The 15,200-nt window shown below is 40.7% G+C and overlaps 1 protein-coding gene across 1 annotated transcript in view; it reads left to right on the forward strand.

Annotated features, from left to right (window-relative positions):
• Positions 1–637: 637 nt before the first annotated feature.
• MTNR1A (melatonin receptor 1A) overlaps positions 638–15,200 on the forward strand; it is a 55,203-nt gene continuing 40,640 nt past the window's right edge. The window contains exon 1 of the mRNA XM_040064756.1: positions 638–1,057. Coding sequence (XP_039920690.1) covers positions 865–1,057 — 193 coding nt within the window. The 5' untranslated portion in view covers positions 638–864. The remainder of the gene's footprint in view (positions 1,058–15,200) is intronic.

The raw sequence follows: 15,200 nt of genomic DNA on the forward strand, positions 1-15,200 counted from the left end.
GAAGAAGGGCTGCAGGGGAGGAAGGAGGGGCTGCCGAGGCGGTGCGCGTCCCCCCCGCCGCCCCCTCGCCGCGGCGGCACGTGGTGCTCCCGGGACGCGGGTCCTCAGACGGCCCCCCTCGCCCAGCCAGCCAGCCTCCTTCGCGAGGAGCTTTTTATAGCAGCCCCGACCCGCTCCCCGATGGGAGGTTTCTCGCCGCGCTCACGTTACCGTGCGGGTGCGATGTTAAATAAAGGAGGGGGAGGAGGGGAAGGGAGTTCGGCGGGCGCCTAATTAAGAGCCGGCGTTAACCAGGAGGGCTAAAAATAGCGCCGAGCGCCGCAAACCGCCCAACCGCAGACAGCAACCCCCGTCGATCCCTGCCGCGCCTCCGCCGGTGAATGGAGCGGCCGGGCTGAATGGAGCGGCCGGGAGCATGAATGGGGAAGCGGAGCGCGGCGCGAACGGGGCGGCGCGGGCGCCGCGGGGGGGCGCTGTGGCGCCGCGCGGCAGCCGCTGTGGCCCGGGCCGCGCACGTGCCGGCGCGGGGGCGGCTCGGTGTCACCTGGCGGCAGCGGTGGCGGCGGGCGGGGCGGCGGCGCGGGCGGGCTATAAAAGTGTCCCGCCGCGGCACATGCACACTTCGGGGAAACTTCCCGCCTGGAGCGGCGGCGCCGGCCGCCATGGGAGGCGCGCCCGCTCCCGCCAGCCCCGCTCCGCCCTAGGGCGGGCAGCCCCCCGGCGCAGGGCGGCCGCCGCTCCCGCACCTACCTGACCCGGCCCGACCCGACCCGACCCGACCTGCCCCCGGCGGGGACGGCGCTGGCGAGCGCGCCCCCTCCGCCGGTACCCGGTTGTGCCCTGGGAGGCTGCGGCGGCGGCACGATGAGAGTCAACGAGAGCGAGCTGAACAGCTCCGTCCTCCCGCGGGACCCGCCGACCGAGGGCGCCCCGCGCCGCCAGCCCTGGGTGACCTCCGCTTTGGCCGCCATCCTCATCTTCACCATCGCGGTGGACCTGCTGGGCAACCTCTTGGTCATCCTCTCCGTGTACCGCAACAAGAAGCTGCGAAACGCGGGTAAGGGGCGGCGGGGAAGCCCGGGGGCGCCGCCCGGGCTGGGGTGGGTGGGGGTCCCGCGGCCCCGGGATGCAGCGCTGTGGCCTCTTCGTCTGCCGGTGAAACTTTTCCCCGAGCGCGTAACTCCGGGGCTGGGCTCTTTGCCTCCGTCCCCAGCTGGCGGTTATAGGCTGTGACAGATGCCGAGAGCTCCGTCTTTCCTGCCGAGTCGGTAATCGAGCGGGAAAGGGTATTTTTAGCACCCGCCACTGAATCCTGGTGTTATTTTTAGCTCTCGGCGTTTCCCACCTAGCAAAAGAGAATGACAAGTCGTATTTAAGAATGAAATTTAGACACGGTACTGGGGATGCTGCCTTGGCATACAGTGTGTGCCTGTGCATGCTGGATGCTATTCTTCTGATCGATTTTCTTTGAGTTACAGAAATGTCTCCAGTAACATATTCTATGGTTGGAGCTTCAAATCAAGCAAATACGAAGTTATAAGCATTGCAGGAGTCAGACAATTCCCTCCCCCCACCTTTGTTCTCCTCCTACTTGCTGTCTAGGTCTTTGGGGAATGGAAAACATTCAACAGAACACAGCTTTAGGCACTTAAAAAAAACTCTCTAATTTTGACAGGATAGAATCTGTGCTGGTCTATTGAGTAAATCCCTCTTAGTTCATGGATTATTGGTCAGACAGGCAGGAACTTCTTCAGATTCATTCTGCTTTATCATGTCAGACCAGCTGCTGTGCACGTGTTCCAAATCTGTGCACTCCAAACCCTATGCATCTTTCATTGAAAAAAACCACAGGAGCATGGGAAGAGAGCTGTACTGGTAGCAAAAGCAGAATTTCGCTCCATGACAACTGAGAGGCTGCTTTTATTTTTTTCATACCTGGGCTGTCAGGGTCTTCATTACTACTGTACTAAGTTCATTAATCAGTGGTTTAAAATTCCTTTGAGGGGGAACTTGAGCCTGGCTTTGCTCTGAGCTAGCCTAAGAATGGCATCTAGTATTGGGCTCTGGCAAACCGTGGCATGCTTATCTTTCTAAGGTTAAGTCAGGTAATTCAAGTGGATTGTCTGCTTCAGTTTCATCCAGCCATAGTGGAAGGCCACACACAAGATCAAAATGAAGAGTAAGAGATTGTAATTTTTTCCTCCCTACAACTGCCACTGATGTAAATTCTGAAAGCTATATTATCTTTCTGCTTTCACTGGCAGAAATTTCATTCACTGGAGCTGGCAGGGTAACACGTGCAACAGCATGCAATTGAGAGGAGATTTCAACTCCAGAGGGCCAAGTGAGCACTTGACTACGCTTGTTCCCTGGAAGATTTTTAGATGGAGAAAGGGTTGAGACAGGCATGTTACTCTAGGGGAATGGGTGATATTCTCCTCTTCCTTAATTAATGAATCTATGCTTTAGCAATTCTGTGGGTAGTTTGCGATATGGACAAGTCTGGTGAAGTCTGAAATAAACATGGTGTCTGTGTTCTGGAGACATAACTGAATCCTTGGGCTCTACGTGTGTGCATACTCTCTGCTGTAGATGTCGTGTAATCCCTCCTGAATCTCAACACGTGCTCACTTGCTCATTCTTACTGCATTTCTTGTTCTTGCCTTTTCTGTCATAGTGTCTGTTAAGAGCTGCAATAATCTGGCAACAGCTAGGAGAATAGAGCATTCTTCTGAACATAAATTTTTTTGATACTGGAACGTGAACTAGATACTGCTTGACCCTCTGAAATTAAGGATTAATTAAAACAAGTAGATAATTGGTACAATGTGGTAATTAGTTTATAGTCTTGATTTGGGAGAAAAATAGGATCAAGCTTTTAAAGTTCTCAAGTTTGGGGTTTTTTTCTTTAAAATATTGGGTGGGGTCTGATAAATGGATTAAAGGAATCTTTGGAAATAATACGGTGTTCCAAGTGTTCTTGACTACTCCTGCAAAAACCTGTGCCTGGGCATAACTTTATTTATGTGAGCAGCACTTTTAAATTGGGCCTTCGATTAGGAAGGAGTTAATCAGGCAAGTTAATTTGTAACAGGGAATAAGTATTTAGAAGACTCTGGCCTAATATTTGAAGACTAAAGTCTCCCCAGGTCTTGTTTATCCTAATTCAGATTATTCAGAGAGAGATTACATTGAAAAAAATCTTTTTTATACATACAACTCTTTTGTAACTTGGTAATGCCAAAGGCAGTTATGACTTTTTACAGAAATGTAATAAGAAAAAAACTACTTTTGCAACAACTTATATTAAGTCTTGCTGGCCCATTTATTGAGGAAAAAGGACACAGGATGAAAATTCCACTGGAAAAAGGTCAGGGAGGAACAGAAGATGCCTCCTGAAGAAAATGTATCTCACTGAAGATTTTCTTCCCTCTTTGCAAGAGAGGACTAACAGAAATAAGGAGTATTTAACCCTTTCACAAAAAGGTGGATTTTGTGGGGGAAAACATCTTGCATCTCTGTCCTACTCTCTATTATGTACATATCTATTGGAAGATACTACAAATTGAACCTGTGGACTTACAATTTAAAAAGTGCTTTGGGGAATAGTAGGAAGGCCTAGAAAAACCTTCTCAACAAATGGTGTAACCTTCCTGACAGTCAGAAGGTTAGTAAAAGACACTGATCAAAGCAGAGAAGTCAGTAACTCAAAGAAGTTTGTCCGAGCAAGCGAGGAGTGTCTGATACTACAGACTCCTTCATAGGCACAAGCATGACTTCAATAGATGCTCTTCTAGACACAGAAGCTGATGATGCAACTGGTAGGATCCTCTTTTATTTAATGTACTTGACTTGTAATAAGTTTCATAGTTCTGGTCTGTTGTTTCTTTTATGGTGGCTTGTACTCCAAGAGGTGCCTGACACCAATTCAGTCCTGATGGGAACAGCTGCAATTTAAAGCTGACCTGCACAAAGACTGAATTTGGTTTATGATATCTGTAATCTTTCAACTTTGAAACAAAGTTCAAGGGAAACATTCAAGGCATAAGGATTTCAATGACCATATCTTGGTAGCATATTCATGCAGCTTTAAACTGATATGCCTTCTTTAATAACTAATTTTTAAAAAGAATGAGACTAGATCACTTTAAAAAGAAGTTCTGTGTAAATCCTTGTCTCATTTACCATTATAAATATTCATAGATCAGAAATAAGATCATTCAACAGATCCACCCTGGGTAGATGCAGTAACTAGCCTTAGGGAAGGTGTATTAAAAAAACTGTTGGTACTTTTAACAAATGGGATTTTTACTTAAAAGTGTCAACATCGAATCAGAGGAAAACCAAGGACATCATTTAAGTGATTTATGTAATACTAGACACAAATTTGTTGATTGCTGGTATCCTTATGCCTTTGTTGTTACCCACACCAAGAAAAAAAAAATGCATCAAGAACAAGGTGAGGGAGCAGTAGTTCTAAGTCTTTGACTATGGAAATTAGTTTTCTGGTAGTGACGTTAAAATGTCAACACACGCCTGGTTTTTTGATGACAGGTGGATTTGGGTACTCATTGTAGGACTGGACCATTCTTAAGGTCAATGAAGAAAGTTTTCTTGAGTGGTATTACACCTCTTGCTCTTCTTTCTCTTCCTTTTGAAACTGTTCTCTTGGCTGGGTGGGCTGCTTTTTTTTTCTGGGTGCTTTGTGTGCTGGGGTCCAGGAGTTCCCTGACTATCCTCTCCAACTGAATCCACTGTGGGAAGGGAGCCTCCAGGAGGCAAGAAGGGAGGCCCAGCAGTCTCACCCTCACTCCTGTGTGCCTGTCCTCTCTGCTAGCACTTGGCATGGGTTAGGATAATCCAGGGACTGGTGCCAAGATGGTAACTAGCACCTACCAAAGCAGGGCAGAAAGCTGCATTCACCCGCTTCTCACTGATCTCTGCTCTGTGCTAGGTGTATTTGGGGTTTTGTCCTTTTGACTAGTTTTCCAAGTCCTTGGCCCAAATGTTTTGTTGCTAAAATTTTGTTACTAGTAAAGAAGGCATAGAGGGAGTTTGACATTGCTGAGGCCCCAGGGCAACAAGATAGTTAATTTTGCTAGGACTGCACACATGCTTAAACTTACCTATGTGTGGTAACTTCTGAATGAGGAGGCAATGACAGAGAAAAAACCCCCAATGTTTGTATGCTCGATCTGCCTCACCTGCTTTAGATCTCAAGAGTTCTGTGAAGACAGCTCTGTGAGTGGTCAAAAGAGTACAGTGAACTCAAGGGTAATCTTGAGTAAGGGTAATCTATCTTAAGATCAGTGAAGTCATTCTTGAAGGAACAAAGTAACACAGCAACTTATGGGGTATTTTATTTGTTTTTTTTTTTTTTCCGTTCTTTGCTGAATAGTACGGCCATTGCAGAATTAGGGTTGGGAATCTGTCAGTAAGAATTTCATCTTGGAGGCTTTTGAAACTGGCCCTGGGTGTTGATTTAAGCAGTGTAAGAATCTAGTTGAAGAGTCCTCCTCTCTTAATGCATTTTCTAGAATAAATTTTTTTAAAATAAGGATGGAGCTATCTTTTGATAACCAGATTGGAGATATCATCAGCCTTTTCAGTAAAAGACTGTTCTTGATGATGTTTTGGTTTTAGTTTTAAAATTATAATGTTAAATGCACTAGTAAAGATTTTATCTAATATTTGAAACTCCTGTTGTGAATTGAGACTAATGAAATCATTCTTTTTATCACAGGTGAACCTTGGACTTCATTTTGTGCCCTGAGAGACTATGGGTAGCCCGACAAATACTTGACTCAAAGAAGAAAACTTAGAAGATCAAGTTATAGCACAAATTCAGGGTTCTGATAAAAACTGAGATGTTGATGGCAATGAACATTATTTCAGAAATTAATAACTTCCAGTATTAAAAATGGTAAGCTGTTTGGGACAAGGGAAAATGTCTAGAGGAGATGCTGAATGCTGCCAATTGTTGAATAGAACTGAGCATAAAAATACAGTTTCAATAAAGTTGTTCCTCAGACTGTTTTTGATTGAATAATTTACTGAAACAAAGGTTTGCTTCAAAGACTTGTTTAAATGGTGCTGTGCTGTTAGTGACCCAAAGGTAGAGGTGAGTATTTCAAATAATTAATAATTTATTCATACTAATGTGTCTGTCAAGCTCAGCTGTTTATTCCTTTCGCAAGATTCTGCGTTTTGAAGTTTTTAGAGACATTGCTTTTCTAATTAGCTGCTACCAATGGACAGTGATACATACTCTACTATTAGCTGTCTCTTTCAGGTTATTTTTTGAGGAGTTTTCCATTTTCTCATAATTTTTTTATCTTTAGTTTTTTTCATTAGCAATATCTGATCTGCTTCTGCTCTTAGTCTCTTTCCTATTTCTTTTCATGCTAGCCACTTTTCTTTCATAACATAGACACTTCATGTCTTTCCATCTGTCAGGCATCAGCAGCAAGTCTAGGTTAGTGACAGAAAATGCTACCAAGAGTAGGTATCCAGTGCCAGTGTGGCAATGTCCATTCTGTTTGTCTAGTGAGGCTTGCTTTCCTAGGGCAGTAAAAACTTTGCAGTGTCAATTCAATGCTGTGCATCACAGTTTAGTTTTGCAATGTCAATAAGAACTTGTCCCCCTTGCTGTTGGCAGTTTTTCTTGCGGTCTCTGAGCTGCCTTAAATACAGTGTTTCTGCTCCTGAGGAACAATTACAAACCTCCATTTCAGGAGGACAGGTGTTACTAAGAATTCCTCTGGAAAACAGAACACAAACTGTTAACAAAGCAAGCAATGTTTGCTTATTGAAAGAACAAATAAACATGTATTTAATATGCATAGTTAAGTAATGCTTGAGACTATAATACAAACGTTGCTCCTAAACTAATCCCAAGTTCTTTCCTAATCTAGCCCTCCTGAAGTCACAGGTGGACAGGTGAGATAATCAAGGTTTCTGCCTTAAATGACAGAAAAAAAAGGTCTGATTAACTTCTTACTTACTTTTTAAGAATGGATAAATATGCACATGAACTTCACCAGTGCCCTTAAATTCAGATGACAAGCATGCTGCAAGCTTCTTAATATTTTTTTTAAGTAGACCAGCAAGTGAAAGTAATCAGCAAAGGTATTTACAGCATTTAGATAATGACTTCTATAGCTTTTAAGTAGCTTTGTGCTAATAACTGACCAGTAAAATGTTTCATGCTCTATACTTTTTTTTAACGAGAAGGCAAGCTTCTTCCCTTCCTTGGAGAAACAACATCAGAAGCAAAAATTTTCAACTTGTTCTTTTCATTTTATACATTTCATAATATTATACCAGGTTATATAGTAGGATATGCTTTTTGAAGAATAGGTATTAGACTACTGGTCTTCATAAAAATTCAAGTCTTGGTTATATCAGGGAATCCTATGCTTGAGTTGGGGGCTTAAATTGGGTTGTTTGTGGAGTTTTGGCAGGGTGGTAGGTTGGGTTGTCTTGATGGTGAAGGACTTATCTTTTCCATTGCTAGAATTCCAAAAAAGTCCTTCAATGCTTCATTTGGACTCTCCACCCTATCCTAAGAAACCGTGTTCTCTAAAATGAGAGAAAATAGAAGCAGCTGATCTTAAACACTTATATGTGTGACCAAGCACTGAATTTCTTTAGTCAAACACAGACTAAGCAGCTGGAAGGGTTTCAGATTAATTATGTTTTTCAGTTAACGCCTTTAAACTGCTACCTTTGTTGTATAAGCTGCACTGGACATGTAGCTTTTTCATTTAGGCTTACAGAAACCCCATTCAGCATGATGTGCACATGATATTCTACATGTGGTGCTGAAATACAAGGTCTATTTATATCATAGCACCATGGGGTTGTTTGTTTGGGTTTTGTTTTTGACTGCAGATGCAAGGTTAGCAAAACTGATTTGCCTTCAAGGAGAGGTTACCAAGCAGACGTGGTTTGTCCCTGTGCTGACAGAGGCCAGCTCCATGCTTGGTTTTGAGGTCAATGTGACTTGTTTTTTAATCAGCTCTTTTAGCTGCACCATCTATTAGCCTATTGAGTTTATGGTGCAGCTGCCAGGACTTTGTCACTTAGCCAAAGTGGCCAACTCTGTGGAAATGAACCAAAGTGGTGAATGGGCATGAGTACAGGGATCAGCTTTGAAAATTGATATCCAGTCATACCATCCAGAAGTTCCACCAGATCTTTGCATTCTGGGAAAAAATGATGAATATTCTTTTTCCCCAGTAGTGACTATGGGTTGCATTTTATGTTTCTATTTTCCAGAATGACTGATGAACAGTTTTCTACTCTGTAGTCTAACTTGATTTTTTTAAAGACCCATTTATCTCCCTGTCTGTATTTGGGAGACAAGTCTGTATTTCCATTTTCACAGGTGAAAGAGTCCAGTGCAGCTAGGGTGTGGCATTTTTGTTTGGAATACTTTGAAAATATGGGGGTTGTGTATTATGAAGAATCAAAATTTGCATAAATGCAATTTAATAATTTATTTCGGTTGCATTTTTGCTTCATTTTGGATGAAGAATTAATGGTCTTTAATGTTTGTGTATTTTACATTAATATGTCCTGTCTTATTACAGTAATTATTTACGTTAAAGATGTCTCCAGATTGTATCTGACACAGTAATGCTGAGGTCTGCCTTCCGTAATCTGAGTATTGTAATGTGCTGCAACTAACATGCAGGTTCACATAATTTTAACCTACTTTTTGAAACCTAGGTTCTTCCCCACATTCCCATTATTCCATATTACATCTCTGAACCTTCCCTGAATCTCTGTCACAGAATTAGCTCTCACTTAGAACGCAGGATTCAATGGGACCTTTTCAATCATCAAATAAAGCTTTTGCTGTAGGTGTTCACAGAAATCCTTTTGGAATTACCTTGCTCTAACCTGAAGGGTGTTGATACATTGGAAGGTGGCTCAGTGAGGTTTTGGATGCTGCATTCCTTGAAGTGTTCAAGGCCAGGTTGGATGATACTTTGAGCAACCTGGTGTAAAGGAAAGCGTCCCGGTCCATAGCAGGGGGTTGGAACTAGATGATCTTTAAGGTCCCTTCCAACACAACCCACTCTATGATTCTCATTGCCTAAAGGTATTTTCTGTCAGTTTATATGCTTTTGCTGCTGTACCAATATTACATAGCATTGCTATTCCTGTAATGAGAATAAAAGTATCTCTTCTTGGCTGTTGCTTTGCTAGTCAAAGAAAGGTTGATATCAAGTTCTCTTCATCTTTCTGCGAAATAACCCTTCCCCTCTGCAAGAGAACTCCACCTCCAGGAGTCTGCTTGATCTCTGGAAATAACTTCCCTAAAAGTGAAATCCTGGTTTTACTGAAATCAATAGCAAATCTCTTACCAAGGTCAGTGCCTGTCTTGCTTCACTCTTTATGTCTGCAGTATACTTGCCAGTAAGTAAGAAGGCTGCTACACTGCTCCTAGCCTTAAACCCAAAATGTCGTAAGCAGAGAAATCTCCCATAACTCTGGAGTAGGAATAGGATTTTTGTTGGGTCACTGATCACATTGTAATAAAGTTGAATACAGGTAAGGGTCATAAGTGCCTGACCTATATGTCCTGAGGTGGGTGCATTGTAGGAAGCCACTTACAATTTCATGCATAGCAGATATGCAAGCTATTAAGTCTGAAAATTGATGCTTCAAGAGTGCACTTGGGAATAAAGAAAATACAAGAGACCATCAATGATTACTACTGCATTGGTGTCCTTTGTAGGGTTACAGATGAGAATTGTTACTTGGATCAAGGACCAGTTGTACTTGTACTAGGGTTGTCTGGTCAGATCACACAAGTATATTCTTGATATATTTGTCCTCTTCTAACTTTCTAGGAACCCCTTATTCTTTATTATGTTCATCAATCAGAGTAAATTAGGGTTTTGCTGCTGTAGCCTCACTGTACAGATGGGTGGTTCTGTTGTAACTTACATCACCATTTATATGTGTGATATTCCTTTGGAAATTTCTCAATCTGGCTGTCTGTGACCACTGATTTTTTTTAGTTCTGTCATTTTTTTTTTTTTTTTTTTCACCTTGTCTAAAGAACTGTACTGTTGAGAATCTCTGCAGTGCTTATAAACCCATCTTATTCTCCATTCCTGATGAGATAATCCTGTCGCTAAGGATTTTCATTGGCTGTCTTGTCTTGGGTATGTACAGAACCACATTTATATTAAAGCATATGCAAATCCTGCTGTTTTTTATCATCTTGCAGAAGTTAATCAAACCAAAGGTTGCTTAATTTTCGGTAGTTTGGGTTCATAAATTTACAGATATAAATACATCCGGAAACATTTCATATTATTTGGTGTTTTTTGCAGAAAGAACCTTTTAATTTAACCTTTTTTTTTTCCTACTGCAACATCTGCTGGCACATTGTAACTCATACTTTTGTGCATTGCTTGTGGATATACACACTCCAGAAATTACAATCTCTCATATGCAGGAGAAAAATATTAAGCATTCCTGAGGGGAGGGAGGACAGTAATCTTTACCTTTCTTTCAGCTAGACACAGGTGCTGGCTTTAGTTCTTAGAATAAATTGGAAGAATTTTGGTGGTTTTGTAATTCATGGTTCTTGATGCAGCTTCCATGGGAATTTTTGTATTGGGGAGTGTCATGTACACATAATCTTCATTGGCCAAGCTTATTCTAACTGGTCTGGATGCAGACTTTCAAGACTACAGAGTTAACAAAGTAATCCTCATAAAGCTCAGTAAAAGAGATTTTCATCTCCTCTGTATACTGGTAAGTATGGAGAAGACAGCTGTTTGTGTCGTTTGTGTCTTAGCATATATTAAATATCTAATGTAAAGCTCAAAATGCAGTCGGATTTTCTTGCTCTTGAAGCAAAAGTTATTGAACAATTTTTTGGGAAAAAATGGTCATTTTGTGTTTTCACTTATAGATTCATATATATACTATTGTTTTTGCAGCTCTTCTGATTCCTTTTTTCTCTTGCCCATCTGGTGCATTCCACTACTGCAGTTCCTGATAATATTGTCAACTATGAACATTTTCTTGGTTGGTGGAAAACTGCCTTGATTTTCTTAATTTTTGTGGCATAACACTTGTCTCCTTTGTAGGCAATCAAAAATATTTTGTATTTACCTAACATACCCACTTTTGTTCAATTACTTCTGCATGTTCCTATGAATTGGTTGTGCTTCTGCACATCATATGTTTGCACTTTTTCTTTGGTTGATCCATACCCATTGGGTATTATGCTGAGGATGGCGTGGAGATGACCACTCCTGTGTTGAAGAACAACTTTGCACTAGTCTTGTTAAATTGTTTGCTGCTGAATTTTTTTGTTTGCTTTCTGTTGTTTTTGTTTCTCCTACATTTTTCCACTGAGTGTAGATGTCAGGTTTTTTTCCCGAAAGGCTCTTATTTTAGAGTTGTTATTGACTCGGGTCTCTCCCTCGTGGTCTCCTTTACACGATCTGTCAAAACTGGTATACACTCTGTAAAAACAGAATTTTGAGATGCACTATTTTTACGGGCATTAGGAATATTATCATTTTAAAAGAAGTGCTTTTTTAAAATTATTCCTAGTAAGAATTTCTAGTGCATAATTTGTGACAATCTGGGGGAGATCATACAGTTGTGCAAAGCTTGCACTTGTACCTTGTTAATACCACTTGCAGCTCTTGTTATCTGCAACGTGACCTAAAGATGTGGCTGAATCTTACAAACAAGGACATGCAGAAGTATGAATGAAAAAAAAAAATTAGGTGTACAAGATAAGTTTAAGTAACCTAGTGGGTGTAGAATTTGCAATCTGCTTGTTACTGGTGTTTGTTTTTTACTGGGATATCCCATCTGTCACAAGAGTGATGCCATCTTTTCATTGCAGGCTTTTTTCGTTGCTGGTGGTGGGTGTTTTTGTTTTCCTTTTCTCAAGCTATTGCAGTGGCAGGACTTTGCTGCCAGAATGCTTCCTGTTTCTTACTTTTGAAATGCTGATCATTTATAGTGATGACTGGACAGAATGTTTGCTTACTTTACTCAAAAACAAGAAACTTGCTTGTCTTGGAAATAAATCTCCAAATAATGAATTTGCTTGTGGGGAGTTGTGGGGGTTTGTTTGTTTGTTTGGGTTTTTTTGGGGTGGGTTTTTTTGTTTGGTTGGGTTTTTTGCCTTTTTTTTTTTTAATGGGTGTTTGTTGTGGGTTTGTGGTTTTTTTTGTATACTCTCTTATACAGGTATTCCAATGAAGTAAATGAAATCTTCAGTAATAACATTATGAGGCAGTTCCAGTATGTTTCATTTTAGCTAATACCTATTCTGAAGACATATTTACCAGCATTACTTTAAGGATCTATTTTGTTAGAACATCTCTACATACTCACTTTATAAGTGCAAATGCAGTATGCGATCAAATACTTTTTTATAGAAATACAAAATGGTGACTTTTTTGTACACTGGAAATAAGTGTCTAATCATCTGTAAAGTAAAATTGTTTTGTGTCTTCTATGTTCAGAATCTCTGAGCCTATACTGAGGTAAGAAAAATGTCATATGAGCTGACAAATTAGGAATGCAGTGTAACTGGAAAAATTAGATTACTGTGTCAGCTATAGTAGGGCACTCATTAGTCTGTAATCCTAAACCCAACCTTCCTCTTGCTGGTGTAATTATTGAGTTGGGTATTAGAAGTAAGGTACTACTCTCTGCATGTGTACCTATATGACTGCTTGGGGCTGGAGTCTCTGTCTTAATAGAGATTGCTCTCAGGATTAAAAGGCTCACCCCACATCCCATGATTACAGCTGCAGGAATTACAGTGCTCTTGAGCAGAAAGGGCCTCACTGCATGCTTTGATTCATTTGAGGTGATTTCTGTCCCCATAGGGTGTCATTCAGCTAGCAGCCTTAAAATGGTGCTGCTCTTTCTTGCTTTCTTTAGTTTCTCTTGCTTCTGGAAAAGAAATTGGACCCTTCAGAGTCTGGAATATTTCAGCACAAGTTTTTTCCTGTTAGTGTCATTTGAGATGTATGTAGTTGATAAATATTGATAGAGCTGATAATTACACCTTAACTTATTTACCCTGAACTTAATTATTCAACTTAGTTTTTAACTCCAGCTTGGAATTCTTCTTGGCCCCCATGCAAACAGTACATGTGCTCAAGGATACCTCTGCACCATCTGTGACATGGATGTGCATGGAACTAGACGCCATCATAAACCTTGTTACAAAGAGGCTTTCCAGGAGGGTCTTTTCATTTGTTCACGACATCTTGCTTCCACCAGGTTTCTGATCATCTTAGATTGCACTGTTAAGGGAATGCATTTGGTTCAGTTCTTGTACCTGGTCATTATCTGACAGGGATAATGAAACATTTTGTTGCTCATAAGTAACATAAGCAGCATGTTATCCAGCATGCCCTAAAGGTCTATATAGGTCTATATAATACATACAATTAGGCATAGTTAAATTTGTCCTTTTTTCTTGCTCTTTCCTCTGAAGTGTTAGGCAGCTTTAGGTTGTTTTCAAGCTTTCAACAATGAATGGTGGCAGTCTTTCCAGTGCTGTTATTTTTGCTCCTTTGGAGGAGCATACTATAAAAATCTTCTATTGAAGACCTCATGAAAGGGCATCAGTTGCCCTTTCCTTATTGTCTTCCAGGACTCTCTTCCCAGCCCTCTGTAGACTTCATTGACTCCATCTCCATAATCAAAGTTCAGATGTGCCCTTTATCTTTCAATCTCTCTCCATATGTTGAATACTAAATTTCTGAGCACTTGCATATGTGTGACCTCTGTCTTGTTCTCCCTGAGACTTTTGCTTTTAGGACTGTCCTTTTTGTCCTTCTGTCATGAATGTTTTTCCATATTTGTTCCCAGCCAAAGGTTATAATTCATTATGTTTCATTTGATCCTCTCATAGATCTTGCTTTATGGCATGATTTTTGGACTATCAGTGTAGAAAATATGAATCTATTGGTTTCTATTTATTGCTTTTGTAGTCCCTAGACAATCTTTTCTAGATCAAACCCTGTTTCATTTTAAACTGTGCCTATGTTTAGGAAACAGACTTAAAAAAATATACTTAATCACATCATATGTTCTGCATCAACATCAAATGTCTTCAGTTTACAAATCATTGTGAAACACTGGAAATGTTCAGCTGTTAAGTCTTCTCTACATGTACAGATAAGCTTGATAGCATTCCAGTTAATGACTACTATTAGTAGTGTCTGGAAGGAAGTACAGCAACAGTGCAACTTCAGCCAAAACAATTTCAAAATACAGAAATATTCTTTAGCAAGTTGGGGGGAAAGAGTTGAAAAATCTGAAATATAGCGTTTAGGATTTACTGACAAGTGTTTGTTGATTCATGCTCTTGTTCAACTTTTTGTTTGGATTATGGCCGCTGGACAACTCAGGCTGCTTCAAGTTGTTTAAACCAGTGCCTAATGTTTTGTTAATTGTCCAGACAGATGGCTTATTTTAGTGAATCAGTATTGCCTTCAAAACTTTGTGGTGTACTGGCATTGTTCAGAGAGGAGGGGCTATGGAGAAAGAAATTAATAGGAGTTTTGAAATTATTCTCAGTGAAGTGAAGCAAATGGTAGAATAATTTTGAACCCAAAATTCTCATTTTCTAGTTTGGGAGTCCAGAGAAAAAAAAAAATCACTGCATGATTTTTATGTCACTAGTGACTTTCACTGATACAGTTAACTACTGCTTGGGTCTAAACTGATTTCCCTGATACATTATGAAGCCCTGCAAGCAGTAATAGTGTATGTATGCATTGTGCAAAACATTGACACCAATATAAGGTGACAGAAGTATGTAATGAAATAATAAGAGTAAGGCCTTTCTAAGTGTGGAACAAAATACTCCAACCACATGATTTTTTTCAGAATTCTAGTATTAGGAAATCTGGACTCAGCAATAGTTAAAAGTAGCGACTCTCATTTAAGGTCTTGTGTATTCCTTGGAGTCTACTCTATCCAAGGCTAACTGGACTTTATGCTTTTGGCTCTGGAACTGAAGATGCCATCAATGCCAAGGATTCTTACAGATCCTTGGTTTCCAGAGCATCTAAAGTTCTGTCAAAGTCTGGTACACTTTTTCTATTAGACTTGAACACTAAAAACTTAGTCCACAACACGAAAGATATTTGATCACATGCTGACTTCAGATAAATAGACAGTTA

Source organism: Hirundo rustica, chromosome 5, assembly GCF_015227805.2.
Source record: "Hirundo rustica isolate bHirRus1 chromosome 5, bHirRus1.pri.v3, whole genome shotgun sequence".
Taxonomy (NCBI): Eukaryota; Metazoa; Chordata; class Aves; order Passeriformes; family Hirundinidae; genus Hirundo; species Hirundo rustica.